The sequence below is a fragment of the Aptenodytes patagonicus genome, chromosome 4 (assembly GCF_965638725.1).
Source record: "Aptenodytes patagonicus chromosome 4, bAptPat1.pri.cur, whole genome shotgun sequence".
Taxonomy (NCBI): Eukaryota; Metazoa; Chordata; class Aves; order Sphenisciformes; family Spheniscidae; genus Aptenodytes; species Aptenodytes patagonicus.
This window is the reverse complement of record NC_134952.1, coordinates 49,791,451-49,814,740: the sequence shown is the minus strand read 5'-3', so window position 1 is coordinate 49,814,740 and position 23,290 is coordinate 49,791,451. Positions and strand designations below refer to the sequence as shown.

Sequence of the window (23,290 nt, the reverse complement as noted above, 5' to 3'; positions counted from 1 at the left end):
AGTATCTTAAGTTATACTTCAGAGCATGAGAGTACCAGAACATGCAGATACATACAATACCAGCGCTTCTCAGAAAGGCAATTACAGGTTGCTGTCAAAAGAATTTGCATCAGGATGCCCACATTTTCATTTTCACCATTGGCTGCACCCACATTAGCACACTACTCTCTCCCGTTCCTTCATTTACACCCATGCAGCGTTCATCTAATCCAGAAATATCTCCTCTCCTCCAGCCTGCCAGGTAAATGTAACATGTTTTCAAGTATTTCCTTTCAGATGTCATACCTCTGGTCTCTTCTAGTCTTAGTTTTTCCACTGTCCTTTTCACCTCCCTGAGAGATTTCAGTTAATTACAGCTCTTTCTTATCTGGTCTCTAGGAAGTCTTTCTCTTCTCTAGGTGTAGCCCTTGGTATTCATAATTCATACTGATGCTGTGTTGACTCTCCCTTGCTCTGGAGGGCTTAACCCTTCAGCCCTCCTCTTAGCAATGTATCAGCGGGGCGGGGGGGGGGGAGGAAAGACATTTGCAGCATCCAAAAGCCCAAGAGTTGTTACTGCAGCAGAAAGAGGAAAGGTGAGGTGTCTTGCAAGGACACATGCTCTCCCTAAAAATAAAGCAGAGAGGTTGCAAAAAAATGTTGGCAGAAACAAGCGTTTCACAGACATTATCTGCACTTCTCAAACACAAGTGTAAGGTGTGGGTTTTTTTGAGGAAAGAAAAAAACCCAGCACAATACAGTTTTCCCAAGCCTGTGCAAACATAAGATTTCTTATTTTCAACTGTAGTTTTCTTGTCAGCGATTTCAATCTTCCTTACCTGGAGACAAGCATTTAGTTCAATTACTGTTTGTACTGTTGAGGTCTAATTTGCAGGCAAGTGCCCCAATTAATCCATGATTTAGATACACAGTTGGGGCTAGTGTACTCATATTCAGAACAAAAACCCTAAAGAAAGGTTAACAAAAGCCTGGTGATAACATGTACCTGAAGGACGTTAACATGTTACTGACTTAAAGGTTCACAACTAAACGTTACAAAGCCAATACTACACAGTTTCAATATAAGCCACAAGGGAAAACAGTAACACCTGAGGGTTGATCCTGCAAATCCCTCAAGTCAAAATCTTTAAAAAGATTTTCAAGAGAACATTTTGAAAAAAACAAGTCCACATCTAGAAACTCCACATCTATAACTGCAAACCCTATACAATTTTTCATACATTTTTAAAACTATCTGAGTGCTGCTTTACAGCAATTGGTAGAATACATACTAATTAAAGAGAAAATTCTCTTGGTTAGATTTGGTCATTTTGCTGGAAAACCTCTCAAGTCATATTCAACATCAGAATGTGAATGCTTATGCTGATATTTTTCAAGTTTCTGACACATGCTAGATGAAATTACGATACTGAATGACTCCTGATGAACTTTAAGATAAGGAAGCATAGGAAAAATGCATGTGAAAAAGTGTTCACAGAAGCAATTACATTTTGCTAGCCCTGCAATCAGAGCTTACTTACAGAACCTTACTGAAAATCAAAATGAGAAACGCAGATTCCCCTCTGTGCATCAAAATTCTTGGAAGGATCATCTTCAGACAGGGATGGCCATTCATTTTTCATCCAACTTCTTTGCCAGTTTTCAGCCAACTTCTGACCTACTAAGCACAGAACTAAATTCATAAGGCTTCAAGATGCAAAGGCCAGAAAACTGATTCTTAGCTGCTGCCATTAAAGAAGCGTCAGATGGAGTCTCCCAAAGTGACAAGCTCTACCTAAATGACCACCAGTGAACTCTGTAGTTCCCTGCCTGCCAAGTTTTCGAACTACAGACAAAAACCAAGTCAAAAAGCTTCCCTCTCTTCATGCAGCCTTCAAGCTCATTTCAGCCGGACTTGTTTGCTTTCAAACGAATTAAGTGATTCACCAACTGCATATTCTGCTTATGGAACAGCTTCTGTAGAAAGTCATATTTATGCTAGTTTCAAGTCCTGCTAATCTAGTGTTAAATCTTATACAACAAAATTGCAGGTTGACCTTTTTCAGCTGATCAAGCTTACTGGCATTCATTCATTTCCAAATCCTCACCATTTTCTTAGGTGTATGAATAAAAGTTTAGAAGCCTCATCTAAAAAAGAATGATGCATCTTGCGCACAAAAAAATGCACCTTGTGTGGATACTTACATACATCATGTACCAGACTGATAGTTTTTCCAACTCACTTTAGGGAAGAAAAAAAAAAAAACAACCCAAAAAACAACCCCCAAAACACCCCACTGAGTGAAATCTTGACTTCAAAAATCAATGCTAAAACTCACATTGATTTCATTGTGACCAAATTTTCAGTTATGTGCCATGGACAGAAATATCCCTTTAATTTGCTCCCAGTAAGACACACCAGAATTAGTTTAACTCTAAGCTTTTTTCCACCCACACAGCTCCTATCCAGAACCTGTCCTAGACCTCATACTTAACTCCAGAGAGGTTTTAATGTTGGGTTTTTTTAAACCACGTTAGAGAAAATTCATGAACAATTCTGCATTTGTTTTGCTAATCCCTTCATGCAGATAGGAAGCTCTTCGTAAAATAGCCATCAGTACTCTCCCTCTCCATTACAGCTGATCTGCAAAAATATTTGTTACTGTACTATGGGAAACAGTCATCAATTTTAATCCTAAATTACTTTAACTTTCAATACATATTTAGTTATTTTTTGTTGTTCTTACTACAAAACCCAAAATGGAAAAAAGACATGAAATCGTATTGTATTGAAGGTTTTATTGATGGCTAAATTGCTGTCACTTAAATCAGGCATAGCACTTTAATTCTTATCTAACAGGACTAAAGAAACTGGCTATTAAAGGTTTACTTCTGTAAGCCTTTAAGTTGCCAAAGACATACTGTTCTGTACAACTTTCATGCTGCCAGCAAATGACAGCATTCTAGCTGCATAGCTTACATTGTATGCTTTAGTATACAGCAAAGAGTGATCTTAAAATTTATCACTTTTACCAGTTACACTTTTTTGAATTATGTTACAATCAAAAAACATTTTCTTACTTCTCTGCAATTATGTACAGTATAAAACAAAACCCAAGGTTTGTGGTAGAAATGTGCATGATTTGATCATATACAGGAGACAACATCAAGTTTTATGAAATAAGAGACAATTATTTTCTGAGATTAGACTCCAGCACAACATTACTTTAGCTGACATTGCAGTATGACACTTCCAGAAGCACGGAAAATACATCCAATGGACCAGATCCTCCTCTTTTGCTTCATCTTATGACTTACATGGACAAATCTAATGTCACTATGTCCTACACAATCAGATATATGTGTATCACAAGTCCCTAGCTAGCCTTACTTTGCACTAGAGAAGCACTCAAATGAAATCTGATCATCTTGATGTGTCATAAATAGTACTTATAGAAGTATGTGTGATGACACTCGCATTACTGTCAAGTGGAAGAAAATGCTGGGAAGGAAATGAACATGCAAATAAAGTGTTAAACAATACAACTGAAAAAAAAAAATCACACTTAGAACTGGGACAGCATATTATAGAGCCAAAAAGGAGAAGTATTATTCCAAATAATAGTGCGTAGCCTTTAATTTGCAAACCAAATCTTTACCCAGGGCACAAAAAGAATGCCCTGGCAACCACTGCTCCATGCTAGAAGATTCGTGCAGAAGTCCAGGGAAGAAACACAGGTTCTGCGGGAGACTTTCTAATCTCTCCTCAAAGCAATAAACAGTGAAACAAATGCAGGTTTTTAAAGGAAAGTGCCAGTACAGAGGAGATGTGCTAGAACTGTGAGCCAAAACCTCTAATTTCCCCTTCCTGATTCCAAACTATCAAAAGAAATAGACACTTCTAAAAAAAAAAAAACAAAAACAACAAAACCACCCCAAGAAAACAAACCACAACAAAAACCCACCCCCTTTTTCAAGTTACTCCTCTCCACTCTCGTTTCCTACAGAGGATTTCACTGTGAGCAAGAAAATTCTGTGTAACACCACTGCTTCATCGATTTCTGGAATGAAGTGTTAGCAGCAGTATAAAATACGCATAGGCCACAACCTGTATTTTTCCCCATTATGTTAGTTAAAATGAAAACAGCTGTAATAAAGATGTAGAAAAATTCAAATTATCATCCAAGAGATGGTTAATCCAAATTGTAAATACCAAATACTCCCCTCCCTTTTTTGTAAAGATGCTTCAAGACAGTAGCTGTCAACCAAAATTCAGTTATTTATGCAGCACAGACAGCCTTAAAATGACATTGCCAAACATTCAAATTATAAATACAAGACCTTCTGTGCATCATAAAAGACAAGACAAAAATTCTCAGAATATAAACAACACTTAGTTTTACTAGCTTTTTATACGTTGTTATGTTGCAAATAACTGTCATTTCTCTAACATAAATCCTAGATTTCAAAGAAGTCAGACTGGCAGAGAATAGAAATAATTGTGAACTGCTTAGTGCCAGTGCTGTGGCCACAGAACAATTCTCAGCATCTACCCAGCATGACACTTGCCACTGCAGCTATTAACACCACTAGCAAAGTTGCTTGATGACTTGATGGCTTCAGACTTTTCTCCCCCCATGAAGAGAAAGTGCTTTAGAGCAGCACAGACATCACAGATAAGCTGTAGCAAGGAGGCTTACATGTTTACTTGTTATGTGACTGTTTGTAAACACAGTGAAAGATTTGTCCCTTCAGGAGTACAAATCATCTTTCAGTAATATTTTTTTATTTATTTTAAATTCCTTCATGAGATCATGGGGAGACAGCTACATGTAAAATTAAGGCTGGAATGACTTAAGAGCTTTTCCTCTTAGAGCTCAGTTTTAAAAGTTCGCTGTACTCTAATGTCATATATGCTTTGGATAACTGGAAAAAACAAACAGGTGATTTACAAAGAAAGTCAACTGGTCCTAACCCTGTAATGACTGTGAACAGTATGATTTGCAGTGGTCCTTGCTATAGAAGGTCCACTCCAAAATGAAATGAGTGAAGGTGAGTAGTTGCATATGAAAGCTTTCCTAGGGAAAGAAACACTTTGAAGATCCGTTTCATTCAATAACACAGCACTGGCAATGCTCAGTGGCTGTGCTTATAAAACAAACTACATTATTATTATTATATTGTCCTGCTTCTTTCTTGATTACTCCATTACTCTGTAATTTAGTATATATACTGTTCCATTACAGTATATACTTAGCATATGTACAATAAGCAATACTGGTCTAAAATCTAAAAGTGTCACTCAAGAAATTTCCAGTAGATGGCTTCTATGCATAAATTTGCAATTAACATTTGGAGTCAAGCAAGGGTCTTTCAGAAAACCTGGCTCATCAAAATATTTTTAGACTTACACTCAATAGATTCATATAAAAAAAGTAAGCACCTGCACATCTACCCTTTTCATGAACTATACATGCTCCACAAAGAGAAAGTTAACAGCTGCAACTGGTTTGCTGGGATCACACCAAAAAAGACAAAAGGAAAGAGAAATAGAATTTATTGTAAAACATGTTGAAATAGCAATGACTTAGCTGACTTCCTGCTCTGCTGTTCTAGGCAGGACAAAATGTGACTGAATGCTCTCAGGAAAGCCAAAACAAAATTACAGCATAAGTATGTTGCCGCACTAAAATCGCTTTCTCTTGATGATTTCTGGTTTCCAGCTGACAGGATGAGTTTCTTCAGTCTAAAGGGAAAAAAGAAGAATCTCATAAGGATTATTTTTAACTTGAAATTCACCTGTAATTTGGGTTTAGTTTAAAATATTACTCACATAGTATATATACACTCTATTTCATATGTAACATTATAATTACCTAAGCTACTATGCAATTAATTTACCCAAATGAAATTTTGTATCATCCCACTGTCTGAAGAACATGACAAGACTTGTTCTGTTTGGTTTTGGTTTTTTGTTTGGGGTTTGTTGGGTTTTTTTTTCATTTTGCAACAAGGACAAAAATCAGGTTGCCAACGGCATTTCAGAAACAACGTTGTAGTGATCAAAGCACAGGAACAGGAATTCCAGAGACAGTCCTTCCAACGGTATCTACATCAGTGTTGGCAGATGCCACAGAGTCTACAGTTTGCCCAATTGCAAAATGGATAAAACATTCCTTATTCCTTTATATCTAAGAGTTGCTCCAAGTCTAATTAATGCAAGAATTCCAAGGTTTAATAAAAAACCTTATATTCTTTATATTGAAGACGTACTCTGATAAACTATACAATAATCTATTGTCTTCTCCATTAGTCAATGGATTCAGATTTGAGAATAACAGTTTGAAAATAAGCTATTTACTCTGAACTCTAAAAACTTTCAAGGCAAATAACTAATCTAGATCATATACAGAACTACAATAAATCTTTAAAATGTAATCTTTTTGCTAATTCCCATGTTCTAATCAATACAATCACACACAATCCCCTACTGGCTTCAAGACACAATGTACATTACTGTATTAAGATTTCTCCAAACTTTATCACAAAAGACTTTTGCAGAAGAGTTGATAGACCTGACACTTACTTGTACTATAGCAGTTAATAAGAAATTAGGAGTGCAGAATCCAGCTGCTGTCCTCTTAACGTTATTACATACACATTGCTTTCAAACTTCAATAAAATGGATTACACAAGTCTGTGCATGTCCCTTATTGATATGTGTAACATTTGTTTGAAATTTTTTGATTTCATGAAAATACGTTAAAAAGACATTTCAACATACCGCAGTATCATCTTCTTTGTATACTTTTATGGTTTTATCAGCTTCAGCAGTTAGCAATCTGCTTTCTGACTGGTCAAAGACACAAGCAAATATTCCTGATTCACTGTCCAAAGAGCCTGGCTGTACAGCTGCATGTACTCTCTGGAAATTGTATCCAGTCCTCCAGTCCCAAAGATGCATAGTACCATTATCAGCTAAAACAAACAAACATACTTAGTATTTTAAACAGTTAATTTCTATGGGTTTTCTAAAAACAGAATCATGAACAACTAATTAATACATCAGGAATACATCAGCTATAACATTCATGTAGAATAGCTCAGTACACCCTACAAGGTTTCCCATTTTCTACTGGTTTCCTTCTTAGTTAAGAAAGGCTGATCTTGTTTAAGAAGGCTGATGGAAGCTTCCTCAGAATCTCATCCAGTTTTGCATCAGATAACCCACAGAGATGATACACTACATCACGAGGCAATTGCAGCAAGTTGCTTTGGAAGCACCATTAAGGACTGGCATTCTGAATATCACGCTCCCTGTCCAGTAGCTCCACTAAAGTTGAATAGAGGCATCATCCTGTTAAATAGATTACAGCCATTAAGGAGTCTGTAATGGGACATAGCCTTAATGTTTGCAAACGTTTATTTCAAGCAGAGTTTAAACCACTGCCAGTATTACTGCTACTGGCATCAGCTATAGGGTATTCACAGCAATCTGAACTCTGTATTCAGAAGGATGCTCTCAAAGCAATTTTTCAGTTATGAAACACAACCCCCTCCCAAAGCATTATCTAGCCAAAACAGATCTATTAAAAATTTCTCAACAGCTGCCAGCTAGACAAGAAATCCAGATGTTTCAAGAAGGGTGTTTCTACAGTAAAATACTCTAAGGTAACCTTAACTTATTTTAATTCAGCATCAACTTCTTTGAAGTTTCTGTAGATAGCATGAGGATGTAAAGGGGGGGGAATCAATATTAAAATTTTAATTTTTAAAGAAGTCACAAATAACATTACTAAAACAACAGGGTTTTTCAGGTGGAGAAGGAACAGTTTTTCTAAAGCCGCAACTAGTACTAACACAAAAAAGTCCTACAAAGACCTGCTAGAAGTGTCTTCAAAATAATAAAGAATGAAATATGAGCTCAGTCCAGTATTTTGTCAAGTTCTTGCTCTCACTATGAATGCGCCAGTTGTCAAATAGAGCTTTATCCAAACTTTAAAATCAAGGCCCTCCTTTATACATACTTGAAAACATAACCAGGGTAAGCCGACAATATAATTAGCTATCTTCCAACTCCTGCTTAGCACATTTCCATCTTACTCCACATCCCTAGCCTACAGGACAGACTGCATCAAATGGGACCAAGAGCACATGGGACCAAACGGGACCAAACATATTTCAGTGTTCCAAAGTGTAACTTAACTGTTACTTTTTTTTGTTATGCTCCGGTTACAAACAAAGAAATGTTTTTCCTATCTGCTTCTGCAAACTCATGGAACCCATCTTAAACTGTCTTACCACATGTGATGCTGTGAATTGAGTCCCATCCTTGTTTACAGCTACCCAAAAGATTAGACAAGCCAAACCAAGAGGTGAAAACTCAGGCTCTGCAACTTACGTGAAGCAATACAGTCTAGCCTCTTAATTCACTTTCCTCTGACTGCTAGAGCTCTCCCAGGACAATCTCGTGTTAACCAACTGGTCTAGGACCTCAGGGATTTGGGTTTAACCTCCTGCTTTAACTCTGTTTTCCCATGCAATCTTGGACTGTTTCTCTAGAGCTCAGCTCTCAAGCTGTAAAATTAGCACTTCCTTTTTCCACACTATTTACTCATTTCCTGTTTATAACAGCATCTACATTAAAAACACACTTACCGTCTCCCTACTATGTAGACACAATGCCTTAACAAAAAGATCTGATGTCAGCCGGGATTTCTAGAAGCTACTTTCAAAAAAGCTTGTCGCTAAAAAAGGTCTACATATGTACTTTGTCTTGTACAAACATAAAACTCTCAGAAACATCACAGATTATGGTTATGGTAAGAAATACTTTCACCTAAATATTTTTATTACAGTGCTTGGGTAACATATATAGAAAAATGCTACCTGCAGTATGAGATAAATATTCTTACATAAAATTATTCACGATCAGATACAGCAAGCATTCAGGATTCTCCTCCTACCCCCGCAACAGATACATAAACACAAACTAGTAGTTCCAAGATTTTGGGGGCTCACAGGCCACTAACAACACTCTAATGTATCAGATGATTATTAAATTCTTGAAGCTTTTGAGTGAAAGAATTAAATTGATGTGTCACAATAGCCACAAAATCCTCCCATAGGCACTGGAGCCAAGTGGCTAGTTTCTTAATTTCAGAACACTTGAACATATAATATTGCTGAGTAAACATGGTTTTGATTCACAGAGCCAAATAAAATTTGGAGATTAGCTGTCAGTCTTTTAAATGATACAAAGATAACATCAGAGAACGCGTGCAAGAAACTTTGAGACAACAGAACCAATGCGGTTGTGCTGCATAAAAAACAGGGAAGAATTCACATTTAAATGGTACAGCAAGCTTTAGCAAGATGTTTCTATAACCTCTATCCATTCTCACTGCATCAACATGTTACTAAGACAGCAGCCAGCAAAGAACCAGATGTCTCCCAGGCAGCCTCCAATTTCCACACCACTCCCAAGGGGACACTAATGATCAGATCATAGAGGATGGACTCTGAAGTCTTGCGGCAACAGCCAACTGAGAAGAGGAAACATCTTCCCTGCTGCAGATTAAAAGTCCTTTTAAACGCATTTTTGTGCACACAGCTCAGTAGCATCCAAGAAAATAAAAGTGGCCCTACTCACTATGAAATGAAGTTGTATGCTGTAGCAGGCTTATAGGCCTAGATAAAGGAGAGCTCAGCGAGCACCTTTGTCTATGGATCTCCAGCCATATATATGTGGGGGAGTGGAGAGGGGAAATATGAACATGTATTTCTCATTTTTACCTCCTGAGACCAGAACGCCATCGGAATTTACAGCCAGTGTGTTGATAATAGCATTGTGACCAGAGAGGTTCTGAATGAAGTTTCCATCTGGGAATTTCCACTGCTTAATATTATCTGGAGAACCAGATGCAAATGTGTAACTGAAAGAAAATAAGCACAGTATATTAAAGTTCAAAATAGCTGTAGGGATAGCAAACGTCCTTCATTGAAACTACTGTTAAATGCTAGTTGCAAAGTTACTTAATACTAAAACTGCTTTTCTGACATTTTTACTTCACATAAAATGAAGCCATTTTATGAAGTCATGAATTACCTACTTCTACTGTTTCCTTTCTGTTCCATAGACTACCTAAACTTTATAAATCCTATGCCATACAGGATGTTAATATGCAAACAAACATTAAAAATGCACATTAAGTTCTTGTCAGTTGTTACTCTGGCAAATTTTCAGGTATAAAGGGCATCATCAGCAAAGGTATCAGAAAAAAAAAAAGCGGCAAACCCCAAAAAAACCCCCAGTATTGGCTAGTCTTCCAAAACTAGACAACCAACAATAAAACACTGCAAAAAAGTGAACAATGAAAGAATTTATTTTATTGAGTTATCCTAAAATAATCAAATTCCCTCATTTTAACATGTGCAAGCAGTTACAAGGTTATTTGGGTAGCACATACAAAAGCCTGTAGGAATATTTTCAACTGCCACAATGTCTAAGCAATTTGCTGTCTATTTAATAGATCCTTCAATAAAAAAATAGATTAATAAGAAAAAATACTGGAATATTAAAAAAATAGAAGTACTGAAATATTAAAAAATACTAGGCTGACAGTTGCTACTGCTTGAGAAAAATACTTGAAGTTTTTTTTTCAAAGAGGTATGACTGACAAACCTGAAACCAGATTTTGGTTTTTTGCAGAATGTAAGTAAAACTAGGGTTTTTCTCTGCTATAGCTAACAGGCATATCATAAGACTTTTACAGTTTTTCAGATTTTATTCATATCAAAGATTCTGAATTTCTGCACTGACAGAATTTAATTTTAAAATACTGAACGTGTAGAAGTACTGTTTCACAGTTCTCTGTGAATTGCTCTTCTCCATTGTTTTAATGGGGATTTATCCAAACAGGCAACTGTTGATGCATCAAAATATAGCATCTAAATTCAGAGCACTTCCAACGACACCTGCTTCAAAGATTAAATACTCACAAGAAGTCTCTTTTTAAGGCCAGTTATATTGAAATGTCTTGTGCAGTGAACCACATATTAAAAAAAATCCCTTTGTATTAATCACTGTCTCCTTTAGCATTATTCACACATGTGCCATTTTACAAAACTACTTCACTTTGTGCTAACAATCATTCAGTTACATATCCATTATTAGCCTTACAAGCCCAGCGTCGCTGATTTCTCAAGGACTGCATCGAAGGCACATACGTAAGAAATTCTGTGGGATACAAGACATTCTCAGGATTGCTAATGTACACCAATGCCAATACTTGGGGAGCACAATCAGTGTAGTAAAAGTATTTGACAACTGATATGTACATTTTTACAGCATTGTAAGCTCGTTAGTTTCGCATTATGCCCTACCATTCTAAATCATCACTCACATTGGCTTTCTGTCACCAGCCAATGTTATGAACTGTGAAAGTGTAAAAGAACAAGGAAAACTTACTGTCTTGGATGTAGCACTACTGCTCTTACAGATTTCTTGTGATTTGTTAAAGTAACACGAGTTTTTCCTGCCACTAAATCCCAGAGCCGTATGGTAGTATCATGACTGCCTGCAATGAAAAGTAAATGAAAAATAGTAGAAATCATCATATTGATTCTATTGTCGTTATTATTTTAATAAGGCAGCCAAAACTTTATATGTGAAAGACACAAAAATATCATTAATGTTTGCTACAAAAATATGATACTAATGCCGCCTCAGATGAGAAAGATGCTGGGTTGTAATAGTCTTTTTATGCAGTTTGAAATTCAAGGAGACCTAAGCAGTCAAAATCTAGCTTTGTTGTGTGACATAATGGGAAAGAAGATGAACTTTATGTTTAACTATGGTACTGGACACTTCTTAACTGAATCGGGGAGAACTGTGAAATATCACAGAAAATGCAAATCTCAATACATATTACGACAAAAAATGTAAACACCAGAAGCAAAGGAAGTGCAGAAAAAAACATTCAAACAATGCATAGCTATATTTGCTTAAACATACCATTAACAGTATGAAATAACCATTGAATGTCCCATTTTCAACAGAAAACTAGTAAGAGAAATTGAATAAATTAACAAAGATAACATTATGAACCTCACATAATTACTGAACAAATACAATCATGATTAGGTTTTACAATCACGTTACTCGTGAAACCATGCCTACTATACCTGTAATAATTTGTGGTTCTGCAGCTTGGCACTTCACTGTCGCTACCGCATTTGTGTGTCCTGATAGCGTGTGCACACTGGCTTTCGTCCTCACATCCCAAATCTATGAATTCACAGTAAATAGGTCACAGAGGTCAATAACAGGTACATATTCAATGTATTTTAGGCACTGTCATTGATTACATGAATTCCTTGCCATAGTTCTACAGATTAAACAACGGTATTTAGGTTGTTTTTTTCATCCAACAATTCATCACACAACTGCCTCAGCTGGCAAATTTCAAGGGGAGCAAGGAGCCTGCCACTGAATTTCTAGACATACAGATAACTTAGTCACCACAAAACCACACCATCTTCTAAATAGAACAAAGTGATCCTATATACACTATGTAGTCTACCTACGAAATTAAGAAATAAAACATTCTCCTGAAGCGACATTGCATTTTTGTGTATTTGGGTTTCAGTTTTTAATCAACAATGGAAGACAAAGTTAATGTAAATCATCTTAGTGTTTTCATCTTGATTCATGTTAACTTTTGGTAAGTATTCACTTTTACAAAAGGAAGACGTTGAAACACACTGACATATCAAGGTGTTAAAACATAACAATGCTATACTTACTCGGGCTGTTGAATCTCTGCTGCATGTTACCAGGACATCTATTGTTGGATGCAAGTCTAAACCGTAGACAGCACTTAGATGACCATGGTAATGTCTGATAACCTAGATGAATAAAAAAAACCGCACGCACACTAACTGGATATTTGAAAGAATATTCTAAGTGCTTTGATTTTTATATTCGCAGCCACCAATTAATTCCAATTAAAGAAACTACAGCTTACCTTATTGTATTCGAGATCCCAGCATTTCACTTGTTTGTCTTCTCCACAAGAAAAGAGGTATGGACTTCTTGCACTTACTATCACCCCTCGTACAGTGCTGATGTGTCCCGTCAAAGACAATTTCAATTTGCCACTAGCAAGGTCCCAAATCTGCATCAAAATAGGCATTTTGAGGTAGACAGGCAAAAGCTACACAGTGATAGTCTGGGTAAACAGCCCAGATGTAATTGATCCTGCTGCATTTTAAATTAAAAGTTACAAAAACATAAAGGTTTGCTCTCCAGCTACTACCATGTAATAAATGAAATCTCAAGAAGTAGTAATACTCCACAAATTATGACTAGGTAAGAAAAAATGTTCTGCAGTTCAGTATTCTGCAAGCAGTAACCAAGAAATTGTTTCCAAGGGCTGAAGACTTTTTTAAATATGAGAACAAAAAAAATCCACACCCAAACTTTGTCAGTGATTTCTTCCGACCTCTTACCTTTATAGTTCTGTCAGCAGAGCCAGTAACAAACCACTGATTTCCTGGTTCTACTGCAATACATCTCACCCACCCCAGGTGACCACTGATAACCTTTAGAAAAAACAAAATTTTTTCTGAATCAGAAATAATACACATACATCTGTCAATATAATTTAATTCTCCAACACTGGAATTTGTTAGTATTCACCAAGAAACACATCCTCCCCAGAAAGGCCAAATGTGAAATTAGATCTGAAGAGAGCTTGATTTCGACTTTAGTTAAATGAGGAGACTACTAGAAATTCACGTCATACACTAGACTTGGGGAACTTGCAGTACAAAAAGACCCTGCTCCTACAAGCAACTTTTTCAAATCCTTTGAGAGTCCGTAACACTGTGGCTCAACACTTGAGGCTTTGCAGAGAAAGACTGTATTTAAGCACAAGTTCCTTATGCTGCTGTAGAGTGCTTATACAATAATAGTTAAAAGAACAATTATATAAAAACTTGGCTATTAAATCACATAGCTACCTCTTAAAGCATGCCACCACCTCCTTTTCCCCAAATAAGGGGTAATATGAGTATGCCGGAAACTTTCTGGTAACAAAATACTGGAGACGGATCTCACAAGAAAAGCTCTACCAATACATGGCTTGCTAACAGCAGCCTTTCTGTTTCCCTAATTTTGCCAAAGTCAGACAGCTAAAATCAAAACCCATATTTGGTTTCACTGGATATCATTCTTCATGTACTGTCATACAGCTCATTTCAAAAAACCTAGAACACACCAAAAGTTCTTAGGCAGAAATAAAGCAGAAATACTTTGGAAAGCTAAAATGGATTCTTATGACCACAGCTACACATATTTCAGATAGCTGTCTAGATTTCTTCATAGTCTAGGAAAAGAAATGGGCATTTCCAGGACAGATATCTAAGAAATAAATTATCTGACCTATTTCAATTCCCCATCTTTCACAAATGACTTCAAACCAAGCTTAGGAAGACCAGTTAAAATGTAGACCTTAAGCAACAGATGAGATGAAGCCCACATTTGGTGTTCCAGCTATGTTTCTACTTCTGAGTTGCTTGAACAAGTTTTTGTCCTGTTGAGCACGGATTTTGACAGCAAACCTCCACTAAAACTGTTGACATGTAGAATTAGTATAGTGACATGAATTGTATTTACATTGCCTCTCTGAAAAGTCATGACAAGTAGTCATTTTTCATTTGTTTACCTTAAATCTCTCATGGGTTTATTTTGGTGCCATTTTTTTCAAATGACATTTGTCTTAATTTTTATATAGAGCCTGTTCTAACACTGCTGTATTTAGAATACCTATATTTTCCTTTGAGCTCAAGTGTTTTTCAAGTTACTTTTTAAGATTAGCCTTAAGATTTATGACTAATACAGCATTCAGGATTCTTCTGAAGATCTAAATACCTACGTATGGTGCTATATTTAGATGAACGATGCTAAGACAATACAAATCTGATACTAGAGCATGAGATTTTTAAATATCAGGAAAGCCTGACATTCCTAAAATAATATTCACCCTTTCTTAGACAAAACATGAAATTGCTTAAATTTCATAGTAAGAATCAGCCCCTTCGCAGAAAAAATAAAATATGTACACATTCAAACAGATGCACCTGAAAAGTTAATGAGATCTGAACCAATACATAAGCTTAGCAATTTTCCTTTCAACTCAGCTACCCTGCCACGCTCATCACCAAAATGTTTAAAGATGATACGAGATTTTTGGGGAATGGCTATTATTATTCCCTAAGAAAATTAAAAGGCAAATTAGACGAATTCAAAAACAAGACTAGAAGTCAAGCAGTCTAAACTGCAAAGATAATTTGTGATTAAAGTATTCAGCGCTTTTTCCCCCCCATTTTCATAGCAAGTAAAAGAAGTCTGGCTGACTCAGACGCTGACTGCCTTTAAATGTTTTTGCAGACGATTTCATTATGTTAACATTGCTAGAGTATTTCTTCAGCATGTTATTAGTTTCAAATTTTGCACCTTGTCTTTGAGTTCCTCTACCAAAGAATCTGACTAGAAAAGAAAAAACAATCTCTTAAATGAATTTATCATACTACGGCTAAACCTACATAAACAAAAGGGTAATATCAATAATATTCACAAAACAATTTGCTAAATAGAATGAAAAATGTTTGTAATCTAATCTCTTTGTTATTTAAGGAGACAGTGGGCATGTACAACTTAGTTGTGATCACTTCTCATTTGATTTCATTTTTGTGAATGAGAAGCAAAAGTTATGCTTTGAGGTCTTTATAGAACATAAAATATTCATTTACTTTCACGTGCATGTTCATGTCACACATTTGTAACTTACTCTGTACAGTTTCCAAGGTGGATGCCACTGAGGTTTGGGCATGGTTGGAGCCTTCTTTGCCATTAACGCAGAATTTTTGTTTCCACCAGCTTCCACCATAGCCTGTAAGTTAAAAGGAAGGTTACTCTTATGCTTTATAACTTACCTCTTTGCCTAAAACCTAAAGCCTTCTTGCTCTGACATCTCAACACTGATTAAATTTAGTCAGTCAGGAGATCTCCACACAACAGACAAATGAATCCAGAAGCAATCTGGTGAACGCTACGTACTTTTCACATTCGATGTGCAACGAACTCACCACAGACATCCCAGGAGGCTGTGAACGCTCAGATATTCCAGCATGCCTGTAAATATCACCCACGCCAGCAGCTGTCCGATTTGTATCCAACCTACATTGAATGAAAATGGTTGATGGATTGGAATCAACTTTGTCTTTCACTAAGGAAGTGATAAGGTACCACAGGGCTGCATTCAGTCGAGTGCTGTACACCTCCAAGGATGGAGACTCCACAACCTCCCCGGGGAACCTGTTCCAGTGCCTGACCACCTCAAGGTGAAAGACACCCACAAACAAAACCCCACGTTTTCCTCCTGCATCTAAACAGAATTTCTCTTGTTCCAATGTCTGCCCATTGCCTCTAATGACATCTAAGAAAAAAATGCGTACAGAAAAATGATGCCTGGCCACACTAGAAGTAGTTTCTTTAAACATTTTATAAATTAGAATATTCAAAATACTCAAAGCAGCTCTTATCCTGACTTCTGCGTTTTGCCTTGAAATTCCCATAGGTTACGAAAGCGTCAATGAAGTAACACAGCAGTACCTGGACTGAGAAGCAGGAAGGGCTACGGCTAAGGATTGTGCTGCAGATTCACTAGGCATCCTCTGGACCTTAGTATCTGCTGTCAGAGCCACACCTTGGAAAAAAATAACACAGTAAAAGCAAAGACAACTCTATTAAAAAGGAAATACAGAAAAGTATATTATGCAAACAAATATATACACGTACACCTGCGAACGAGGGCTTGTCACACCCCTGTAATACTAAATCCCATCATTCAATGATATTATTTTTCACATGAGAGTCAAATCTTCTGAAATTTTTATTTTGGCCAAAATCCTTTCCATCTTGATTCTACTACATACATAGGTACACAATTTGCAGAGTAGAAAACGGTATGATTCTGTCATTGGAAACAAAAAAGTCTAACCAGGAGCAGCGTCCATCTTTTTATCCAGCTTCAACTACTATGGAAATCCAAACATCACAGAAACAAACATGATCTTGAGAAGTATTTGCTAACTTAGGTCCTTTAGTGCAGCTTATCATGCCAGCCCTATGTGGTGGTTGCCATCATGCAGTGGTGCCAGAACTACAAAAGGTTTAGTCCTACTAAAGTGAGAATTTCAGACTACAACTAATAATTTATAACCTCATCCTAAGAGCAGCAGATCACTTTTTAAAAAAATTTAAAAACTCTTTGCAAAGTGTAGTTTTGGTGTGGACTGGTAAATTTATTCCACTCCCATTTCTCTATTTCTTTTCCTAACCAAAATTCTGGCAGTTGACAACAAAGACAGTATTTGGGTGAGATGCCCAGGTTAAAACAAGAAACAACTACGAAAGAAATTTAATTTTTGACCATGATATATCTGATTCTATTAAAAGAACACTGAACTTGAGAAAACCTCTGTGAGCAAGTCTTGTCCCCACAGTCAGTCAACTATGTACATTTTTTTAATGGCTGAGGGTCCACTGACCACTCACATTTGTTAACTTACAAATCAAGCCACAACACATTTCCCACCATACTTGTAATAAACTTAAGCACTAACAGCAAGATCAACAGCTAAAATGAAACTGCAACAAGGAGAGAGCAGGATCGATCAATAACAGTGACAGTTAGCAATGGCCAATGTCACAACACAGAAACATAACCCTTCCAAGCATAGACAAAACCAAATGACACTAAAATTATTACATCCTAATCTCTCTCAGAGCAAGGTGGCGATACCTACACCTTTGTGCTCCGGTGATGAAAAGCAGGATACATTCCCTCTTTTCATTCAACTTCCTTCTAGCTGGACCCTCCCCTCCTTGTTCACAGCAAAATTCTAAGAGCAGCTCTGCCACAACAGTGGAGGCACCAGGGATCTGTGGGTCTTGGCAAGCTCTCCAAGAGAAAGGGGACCACAGTATCAGGGAGGGGATTCCTAGAATATTTTTGTAATGGTATTACCATGGGAGGTGAAATCTCATAGAAATGAACGACCACCTCACAGCAGGCTCACATCCACCACGACTTAGTGAGAAGACACTGCATGTGTACCTAAATCCTCCTCCTATCCCAGAACATTTATCAGGCACAAAACTCCCTGCATCAATACTATGAAAGACTTCAGTGGCATTTCCCACTACTATCACCTATGGATTCACAGCAAGAGGAAGCCTGCTCCTGCCAGGATGGAGGATGCCTAGTTCTTACAGGAAGGCAAAAATCCCAGGCAAACACTCACAGAATTTTACTTACCGGGACCAGGTGGGTATGGATGTGTACCAGTTATCAAATACTCAAGTTCTTGTCCTAAAGAGCAACAAAATGTCATATTAACGATTACATTTTATACTGCACTGCAAATGATGCACTCAAACAGGAAATACAGCAGAACAGAGCAGGTCATACATAGCAGGAGAAACCAGCAATCACTTCTAGTGTATGACACTTGGACATTGCTTATTTTCATTAATTCCATTTGTTCTGGTTACCTCAGTTTTCTAAAACTCAAGAGTAAAGTAACGTTTTTAAAATGGTGATACCACTTGTTATCAAGAGGGACTCTCTCTCAAGAGAAAAATCTTCATAGTGCCAAAGATGCCTTCTGAAGTAGGTATCATGGAAAAGGATTCAAGTACACAAATAGCGTGGGTGTCTGAAACCTAAGCTAGTCACGACAATTGATTGTGTGGTATCAGAAAAGAAAAACGTTCTTTTCTTGAAATATTTTTCATTATCTCTCAATATCTTTTACTCCCAGCATACTTCCAAATAAAGTACCTTGAAAAAAAAAATCTCAACTAAAATAAGGCAGCATTTGGCATTCTTTAGAAGTTTCTGTATGGGGTCTACCTAATACATACACATTTTATACATAACCAAAGATAGGTTGAAAAAACCCCCAGATTTAAAATAAAAGATTTTCCTTGTTTAATAGTTGCACAGCTAAAGGAAGTCTGAAAAAATTCTATGAAAAATATGAAAAAACCCCAAAACAACAAAAGAGCATGTCCCTGACCATCATGAACTTGTAAAAAGAAATACATTACTGATCTTTCTCTTTCTAGCACCTAAGTACAGCACACACTAATGTTACCATAAAAATTACTCATTTTACTAATGAGTTACTGTAAAGACTTCACAGCACCCTATTACTCCTTTGTTAAAACAAACTTTCTCCTTGTTCTGAATCACTACCTCCTGTGGACCCTAGCAAGAAAAATACCAAACAACAAAGCAACGTTTTTTTGATTTCTGTCTTTATCTCCGATGGATTAACATTGGACTGCATTCTTCAGATTTTACATCAGTGAGATTGTTACAAAAGAAAGGACAAATATACCACTAAGAGCAAACTAACCTTGATTTCCAGAATACTGTTTGTGTCCATAAGGATCCCCGGTGTTTGGGCCTCCTTTCTCTCTCAAGTTTTCTTTAAGAGTAGGCATGTGTAACACTGAGCCGTACTCTGTACGCAGCTTGACTGCCATCTTTACTTTGTGACTGTTGGAAGAGTAAAGCATAATCCTGATTAAATCTGAGTTTTGAATTGTTGTTAAGTTTTGAAATACTTTAGAGAATGTTTTATACAACTAACTTTACAATTCTAACATTTTTTTCTTCCCTCAAGACTACACTGTTAACTCTACACAAACATCTGAGCTTCTGACTTGGATGGAGCAATCACTAACGTAATTTAAAACTTTGAGGCATACTAGTAACTCACCAATCGCAGTACTTACCTTTCTTCATCTAATGGGATGGGCTTGGCATTATCAGCTACAAACATATCATGGGTTCTCTTCAAAGATCTGAACACAAGTGTGTGCACAGAATGCTTTTGGACTTCCTAAAATAAAGAAAAGAATATTTAAATACATTTGGACATAATTAAACAAAAAATTGAAAGTGGAAACATAAATTGAACTGAGTAGCAATTTCAGACTTCAGTACTGTTAGATGATACAGCACTATTTAGTTCACAGAAAACACCGCTCTTCTTGGAAACTAAAAATTTAAGTTTATCTGTTAATTGGTTTAATTCAGTGTTTACTCAAAATAACACTCCCTTTCTTGGAAACTGCCAAGACTTTGAAAAGCAAGCCAAACACTTCGATCAAACTTTCTGCACTGGCATCTACATGACAAACCCATGAGCGTGCAAGCTTTTTCCCCTCATGCTTTCCAGTTCTGTTTTCATTGGTAGGCAACAGAGTAACTGATTCTGAAAACATTCCTGTAAATTTTATTTCACTACCACCATAAAAAGAAAAAGAATACTCATCAGTTTCTGTGCACAGTGTCACTTTACGTAAGCACAGCACAGTTTACCGAGATAAAACTCGGGACCAAACCTGACAAAACTTGTTTTCCTTTTATAATTTTCATTTGTTACTAAAACCAAAACATACTTAAAATCTCATTCAGGAATTAACAAGAAGCATTAAAAAGCTATTATATAGAATATTCGTTTAGCAACAGCACAATTCAGGGTTTTTTATTAATATTTTCCTCCCAATGGACAAAAAAAATCATTAGAAATCTCAGCCTGCTTGCTTAGGTACAACACCAAACTCTCTGCATGACTCTATTTGTTCTGTATGTCATACAATGACAACAAACTGGAAGCTACAGTAATAACTTCTGGCACTGGATGTCACTCAGCTGCCCAGTCTCCAAGATTCATTACACAGATGCTTTCTGTAGGTTCTGTTTTCCTGCCCTGGAAGCTGCCCACTCACCAACCCATTTTGCGATGGCTGTTACCCTCCTAACTCAGTAGCCCCTACACAAATTTTTTTGCTCTGGCTCCGTGAGCTCCTGCAAGCTCCAGGTATTAAGTGGAAAAAAAAAAAAAACAACCCAGCATTTAGAAGTCAGTTAGGAATTTCATACAACTGCAGAAAGAAATAAGAATTACAGTAGCTAATTACTATTCAATAACAGCAGCTGTTGAAATCACCACACGAGTAGTAGATAACACAATGCCTCCCCAACAGAGAAGAAGCATCTACAAATATTTTTTTACAGAGATGCCGCTCTGTGAGAAACAGGTAGTAGCATTACGCGGGGCAGCAGCCTTTCATCTTCTTCCATGCTCCTGACAACAACGTTTGCTTTTGTAAGTGCACGATATTCACCCCACAGTAACTATTCCACGGCCTATAAAACCAGTGGCCTTCTCCCCAGCTGTACGTCCAAGCCCTCACAGAGAAGTCACCGGTGTCCCGACTAGCTGACAAAGCCAGCAAGTCGCCGGAGGTTGGACATCACAGCTTCACCTCCCCAGCCCCCAGCACCAATTCCGTATCCGGCGCAAGTCTGGCAAAGCAAAACTGCCGCCTGCTGCTTACTCCTGCCCCAGACCCGCAGAGCCCCGTGGCCCGCACCACGGCCCCCGCGAGGCAGAGCCGCAGCCCTCAGACCGGCGAGAAACACCCCTCTCGCTTCCTGCGCGCAACTCGCTGCCCCCCGGGGCGGACCGGCCAGGGGCTGGGAAGGCGGAAGCACCGCCATGGTCCATCTCCACAGCGGCGCCTTCGTACCAAGGGGGAAGCGAGGGTGGGGGGTGCGGTGCGGCGCTCGGTGGTCCGCGCACGGCTTCCCCCCCCCCCCCGCCCGGCTCCCTCACGGGCCCAATCCGCCCCGCTGCCCCGGCAGCGCTCCCTAGTCTCGCCCGGGGCGCCTCAACGGCGAGGCAGGGAGGACGCGAGGGGCCCAGCGGCGGGCCGACACCCCCCCCGCCCCCTCACCTCCACCATGGCGCCGGCGAACTCCCACCGCCACAGCTCCCGGCGGACCGCTATGGAGGCGCTTCCGGCGCCTGCCCCGCGCCGTGCCGGAAGTGACGCGCCGCCAGCGCGCAGGCACGAACGCGCGCGCGCGCGAGGGGCGGGTCAGCTAAAGGGAGAGGGGGCGGGGCCGAGCGCGGGGGGGCGGGGCTTACCATCACCCTCGCGGCCGGCCGGGGGTCGCGGGTTCGAGCCCCGCGGGCTCTGGCGGGGCGTGAGGTCCGACTCGGGGGGGCGGAGCCCACGCGGGACGCTTACGGGCGGCCCCCCCACGCGCCGTCCCCCGCGACGAGAGGGCTGCAGTGACGGTACCGACCAGGAGAGCGCGATATTCCGCTTTCTGAAAGGCAGCTGGTGTTTTACCAAGCCTGCCCCAGAGCGATGAGGGAGTAAGCGCAATGGTTCCCAGCGCTGAGGGACTGAATATGCTCTGGTCAGCCTGATTTTGTAGGAATCCCTGGCCTTTGTAATTGTTTTGGGTCGTGCAGCTACAGCTTTTAAGTGTTGTTTTCTTCGTGAGTTCTCAAGAATAAAGCCTGTTCAGGGAACCACACAAAATGAGTGGGATGTGGAAAAATAGTCCCAGGACTAAAATGCAACCTCTAAACCAGAGAAAACAGTGTGATGCTAAGCGTTATACCTGGTAACTGTCTTTTGGAAAAAGTATCTTTAGGTCCACAGGACCTCCTTTCGATGAAAACTGAAGTTGTGTGTGAATGAGCTGGCAACCCCTTCATCTCATGGCAAGGCACATGTTGTGAAAGGGCAGAGCTTGCGGTTCTTTTCAAAATGTGTCCTGATACTCCAGCAGATTTTTCACTTGCCTTCATAAGCAGAATAACCAAATGCATACCTGCAAATTGCAAACAGGCACCTACTGTCTTCACATATACTCATCTGCTCTTAAATTCAGGAAGTCTTGTCCTCTCAAGCTAAAGCTGGGGTTTGGCGAGCGCATCTTTTGCAGCCCCACAATCATGTTGCTCTTCTTTACCACCACACCAGCTACTTACTATGTCTGCCTGTGTGCCTGAGCTGTGAACAGTTTGCAAACCGATTTGGGCTAAAAATAAGCCAGTGCGACATCTGTTGGTTCAAACACGTCCTCTTTGTTAGCCACAGGATGGCATTAGCCCGGAATTATTTCTGGCGGACAAATTGCCTGCTTGACATAATGACCATCTATTCCCTTTTCCGGAGCTGATGGATCATTTCTGGTGGCTGCACTGGTGGTTTATATTTAGTTATTTGAGATACAGTGATAGCTAGAAATGTGCTCCAACTAGCTTCGCCCCCCAGTTCCTGGTCTGGGGTTGAGGTAGGGGTGAGATGTCCATTATGTTGTGCCACCAACGGCAGAGGAGCATTGCCAGCTTGGTTTCAAGCCAA

General features: G+C 38.8%; 1 protein-coding gene across 1 annotated transcript; it reads right to left on the bottom strand.

The window, feature by feature from the left end:
* Positions 1 to 5,519: 5,519 nt before the first annotated feature.
* On the bottom strand, positions 5,520 to 21,937 carry PLRG1 (pleiotropic regulator 1). The gene is made up of 15 exons (XM_076336653.1): positions 21,863 to 21,937; positions 19,853 to 19,959; positions 19,471 to 19,613; positions 18,366 to 18,419; positions 16,658 to 16,751; positions 16,132 to 16,222; positions 15,834 to 15,935; positions 13,492 to 13,584; positions 13,008 to 13,157; positions 12,787 to 12,888; positions 12,166 to 12,268; positions 11,450 to 11,558; positions 9,775 to 9,914; positions 6,764 to 6,957; positions 5,520 to 5,725 (listed from the first exon to the last, which is right to left on the bottom strand). Exons 1-15 carry the CDS (start codon positions 21,869 to 21,871, stop codon positions 5,666 to 5,668), a joined length of 1,551 nt encoding a protein of 516 aa, XP_076192768.1. The 5' UTR covers positions 21,872 to 21,937; the 3' UTR covers positions 5,520 to 5,665.
* Positions 21,938 to 23,290: the final 1,353 nt, after the last annotated feature.

What these genes read in the sequence shown, in the direction of transcription:
- PLRG1 (XM_076336653.1), bottom strand. An exon ending in TCCATACCCACCTGGTCCCG is followed by an intron (nt 16,752 to 18,365) that starts GTAAGTAAAATT and finishes TTTTTTTCCAAG; the next exon opens with GTGTGGCTCTGACAGCAGAT. An exon ending in ACAAAGAAGATGATACTGCG is followed by an intron (nt 5,726 to 6,763) that starts GTATGTTGAAAT and finishes TTTTCCCTTTAG; the next exon opens with ACTGAAGAAACTCATCCTGT.